At 38.4% G+C, this 5,245-nt stretch overlaps 1 protein-coding gene across 1 annotated transcript; it reads left to right on the forward strand.

Moving 5' to 3' along the window:
* LOC109843338 lies at window positions 1,661–2,209 on the forward strand. The gene has a single exon (XM_020412274.1). The coding sequence runs from the start codon at window positions 1,687–1,689 to the stop codon at window positions 2,098–2,100; it is 414 nt and encodes a 137-aa protein (XP_020267863.1). The 5' UTR covers window positions 1,661–1,686; the 3' UTR covers window positions 2,101–2,209.

Genomic DNA, 5,245 nt, shown 5'->3' on the forward strand with positions numbered 1-5,245 from the left:
ACAAGATAGTGTCATAACTATTGTCTATGTCAAGACAAATAAAAATTTAGCTGATTCATTTACAAAACCTCTAGCAAGAGAGGTAGTAAAGATGACATCAAGTGAAATGGGGCTGAAACCTTATATGTAGTAAAGATGACATCAAGTGAAATGGGGCTGAAACCTTATATTTAAAAATCACCAGGAATGGTAACCCAACCATTTCGAAATGGGGCTGAAACCTTATATTTAAAAATCACCAGGAATGGTAACCCAACCATTTACTAGAACTAAAATGGTTAAATGGTTTAAATGGGTAATAACAAGTTTCTAAAAGTGATTGATTGATATTGATGCATTAAGCCCTAAAAGATAATGTCAATATCGTCCATTACGAAATAAGAGGATGAGTTATGCTCTTAATGAAAGTCTAATACATTATTGTTGTGTGTTTAAAGTAATGGAAAACACATTGTAGACGTTTCACCTATATGAACTTAGAAGTGGTGCCGCTTCTTAAAAGAACTAAAGGTTTGTTCTTTAAAGAGTTCATGAACCAGGAATAAGCACAAGGCCATAACAGTGCTAAAATATTAATTCTCATTGAAACAAGAGATTAGTGTATGTACAATATTTCCGGTTCTATCACAAAGAGTAATTAGTTTAATGTTAAGGCAACTAACGACTTTGATAGAACTTTGAGGTATTTGTACTAAGTAAAGGTTTAAATCGAAAGATACCTCTACATATGTATACTTATCTCATTTTGTACATATTGCAGATTATTTTTAAATATAATACTATTAAAATGTTTTTTCAAACAAAGTGGGGGATTGTTAGTATTTGTTTGTAAAAAAATAAGATAGTCCCACATTGGAATTTTGAACATTCTTTTAGAGGTTTAAAAGCATTGAATGCTTATTGGGCTTTGAATAATGGATCAAAGTGTAGGCTTCTAAACCCGCGTGCGGGTAGCGCGAATAATGCGCGATTTTGACGCGATTATTAGATGCACTTAGCACTTTGCACGCTTGCCGCTGCCACTTAAATGTTCTATTTTTTTTATATATATAATTATATATTGAATGTATTTTATTTTTAATGTTATTTTGAATTTTAAAAATTATGAAAAGACAAGTGACTGTTGAAAAGTGGCTGTTTGTTTCAAGGGTGTTTTGAAAAGTTATGACTGTTGGAAGCATCTTTTCAAAACTATAAATAGTTTATGTTTTCAGATTTCTTTTTACAATTCTTTTTCTGAATCTTTTCTATCAAAAACTTCTGCAATATTACAAACTTGTTTCACAACGAATTAAGAAAAATTCCAGATTTGCTTACTGGAATTTTTATTTTCTGTTGTATCCTGGGAAGAAAATTTGCATTAACCCGAAGCAACTTTGAATATCAAGTGGGGGCAAATATTTCTTTAAGGAAAGTGTTTCACGCCTCAGAATTTCTCTCTCCTTCAATTTAAATTCTGCACATATTCTACACCCTCTGATATTGTCTGTTCTAAACTTAAACCCCACCCATGGGTTCTGACGTTGGCCTATATTTGCACCGACCGACACGAACCCGTCCTTTTCTATGGGCGTATTAACTCCAACTCTCTACCCCCACAATGCATATTGTATAAGTAGGACTAGGTTCCCATCTCTCTTCGCCAAAGGTAAACCTCTTCATTGAGAGAAATCATTTGACTACAATATGAGCGTAGAGATTCTCGACGGTGCAACGATCCGCAACTTCATCGACGACGAAGCGGCCTTCACCGACCTGGTGAAGGACCGGTTCGCCTACCTCGACTCAAACCACGACGGCCTCCTCTCCTACTCGGAGATGGCTAAGGAACTAAAAAGCCTGAGGGTGCTCGAGACTCATTTCGGCATCGACGATGCCGGTCTTTGCCCCGAGGAGCTGGTCCGGCTCTACCGAGGCCTGTTCGCTAAGTTTGACCGTGACGGTAATGGAAGCGTGGATTTAGAGGAGTTCAAGGCTGAGATGAAGGAGGTGATGATCGCGGTGGCGAATGGGATCGGATTCTTGCCTGTGCAGATGGTGGTCGAAGAGGGGAGTTTCTTGAAGAAAGCTGTGGACAGAGAGCTGGCCGGAGCCGCATGAGCTTAATTATAGTAATTACATGCGTATAAATGCGAGATGCTTTCACTGTATTTTCTATCTTTTTTTCTTCTGTGTGTTAGATGAGGCATGAGATTACAATTAAAGAATAAAGAGTAGTATTTTTGGAAATTGAGCAGGGATTTAGACTCGAATATTAGCGCAGCTTGAGTCTGAATTTGTCTCTTGGGCAGTCCGAGCTTAATGATCATTTAAAAGAGGGAGTACTAGAAAAACTTTCATTTTCTAAAAATACCCTTCATCTTTCATGAAATTAACCAATTTACTCTATGATCATAACTCCCAATCTTATTAAATCACATTAATTAAGTGTTTATACTATAGTATAGCTATTCTTAAGATTATTAAATAAATAAATAAATTATTATAATAGTATTAGATTATCAAGTGTATGAAGTTTTAATATACTATAGGAATTAATATTTATGTAATAATGCAACTCCAATTAGATTATAATAGTACAAAATTATATTAAACATTAGATTTTTAATAGTATAAGATTATAATTAAACATGTTTTAGTGCTTGTTAGCTACCTATAACGTTTATATCTCATCTAGAGTGGTTTTAAATAAAAATTGAAATAGTTAATTATGTAACTCTAATTAAATTAATAAATTAATCATTATATAATCAAATTGTTAACAATAACTTGGTGTTTATGTGCACTTATATAAAGGCATAGATAAAACGTTTTATTCGAACTTTAATAGGTTATAGTGCCAAAGATACACATACCAAGATAGAAAATAGTTCACACTTCTCTAATTCTAACTTAAGTGGTCCCCACAATACTTAGATATTCTAAGGAGTGAAAATTTGATGTTCTTCTAATGGAAACATTTCATCTAAAGAAGAAAATCAGCAGTTTGGAAAGCTTCTTTTCGTGCATTAACACTTTTGACAAGTGAGCTCCTCTTGATACATCCAACAAATTATCACAAACCCCTCCAACGTCCATCTGTTTCATTTCACTCCGTGTATAATCTCCTTCCTAGGTCCCCCCTCTCCCACTCTTCATATAACAAATACTAGGTCAAATCAATCATACTCTCTTTAAAAGCACGAGTTCGGAAAATCTTTTGGTAGACAAAAAGACCTTGTGTCGAAAGTAGGAAAGTAGGAAATTCACCACAAATAAAGATCAAAACTTGTAAAAGAGTAAAGGAGACAAACACACCAAATTTAACGAGGTTCGGCAACGTGCCTACGTCCTCGGGAGCCACACCACATAATTCCTTTATTAATTGAAGAAGAAATACAAGCTCTTAAAGTAGGGTTTTATCTCTCTGAGATTCTCTCTCTTTTTCTGCTGTCAAAAGCTCTCTTTTTCGTGCTTATTTTCAACCCTAAAAACGTTTAAGGTATATATAGAGTCCTGATAGAAACAGAATCCAAATCTGTTTAGGAAACAGTCTCATTGCGTCGCGGTCGACCGTGGTAGTCGACAGCGCAGGTATCTCGGTCGCAACTGCGAGCGGTCGACCGAACCAAATTCCGAGAGCAGAAAACATTAGATCGTTGCGCGGTCGAACCGCACAGTCGACCGAACTGATTCTCGAGACCAAAAATCCCAACAGGGTCTTCGCGGTCGACCGTCACGGTCGACCACCTTCAGATGCAGCTTCTCCTGAAAGCTTTGTGCACGTTCGCGGTCGCCCGCCGCAAACTCTCGGTCGACCGTGGATCAGTCTGGCAGTTTTTTCTTTGTTTTCTCCCTCATTTTGATTCCAGCTTCGGCTTCGACTTTGGGTCTATACTTTAGAATAACAATCTCCCACTTGGAGACCAAAGTACCATCAGCAAGTTCACTCGAACTCTCCCCTCTTCGCATGTATCTTCTCCTCCATGGAAAATCCTTTCTTCAATCAACAATATCCCGGCGATCGCGCCGATCCTCGTAGTGTGGCTCCGCCTTCGTCTTCTACTCGTGAAGGCCAACTAAAGTTGCGCACAACTCCAATTTCTTAATGGTGACTGCCTTCATCAACATGTCCTTCGTATTTTGACTCCCCAAAATCTTCATTAAGTGTAACTTTCCGTCTTCAAATAGCGAGCATATAAAATGGTATTTTACGTCGATGTGCTTCGTTCTGGCATGATATACTGGATTCTTGGTAAGATGTATAGCGCTCTGCCTATCACAATAAAGAACTACTCTCCCTTGCTTCAGATCCAACTCTTCTAAGCACCCATTCAACCAGATTATCTCATTGCTTACTTCGGTCACCGCGACATACTCAGACTCGGTTGTAGATAAAGTCACAATCTTTTGTAGACGTGAGACCCAGCTCACTGCTGTCGACGCTAAGGTATAAACATACCTCGTGGTACTTCGCCTTGTATCATGATCACCGGCGAAGTCCGCATCCACGTATCTCTGCAGCACCAACTCCTTCCACCTGAAACATAGTGGTTTGTTCGTTGTTCCCCTCAAGTACCGCAATATCCACTTCACGGCCTCGCAATGCTGCTTTCCTGGATTGCTAGCAAACCTGCTCACAAGTCCCACTATATGGGCGATGTCCGGCCTCGTGCAAAGCATCGCATACATGAGACTCCTAATGGCCGAAGAGTATGGCACCCTGCTCATATGCTCTCTATTTGCATCTGTCTTAGGTGATTGCTCCTTAGATAGCTTGAACTAATTTCCAAGGGGCGTGCTAAAAATTTTAGCATTCTGCATGTTGAACCTCCGAAGCACCTTCTCGATATATTCAGCTTGACTCAATCTCAACGTTCCTTCAGCTTCATCCCTACTGATTCGCATCCCTAGAATCTTCTTCGCTGCATCCAGATCATTCATTGCAAATTCCTTTGCTAGCTGCTTCTTCAAACTATTTATATCTTCTAAACACGGTTCTGCTACCAACATGTCATCAACATATAATAACAAGATAATGAAGCTGGACTCGAACCTCTTGAAATAACAGCAATGATCTGAATTGCATCTTCCATAGCCATTGTTCTGTATATTCTGCACATATTCTAGCAAAGTTTGCACTTAATTTATATACTAGGATGGTATATTCTGCACATATTCTACACCCTCTGATATTGTCTGTTCTAAACTTAAACCCCACCCACGGGTTCTGACCTTGGCCTATATTTGCACCGACCAACACGAA

The sequence above is a fragment of the Asparagus officinalis genome, chromosome 5 (assembly GCF_001876935.1).
Source record: "Asparagus officinalis chromosome 5, Aspof.V1, whole genome shotgun sequence".
NCBI lineage: Eukaryota > Viridiplantae > Streptophyta > Magnoliopsida > Asparagales > Asparagaceae > Asparagus > Asparagus officinalis.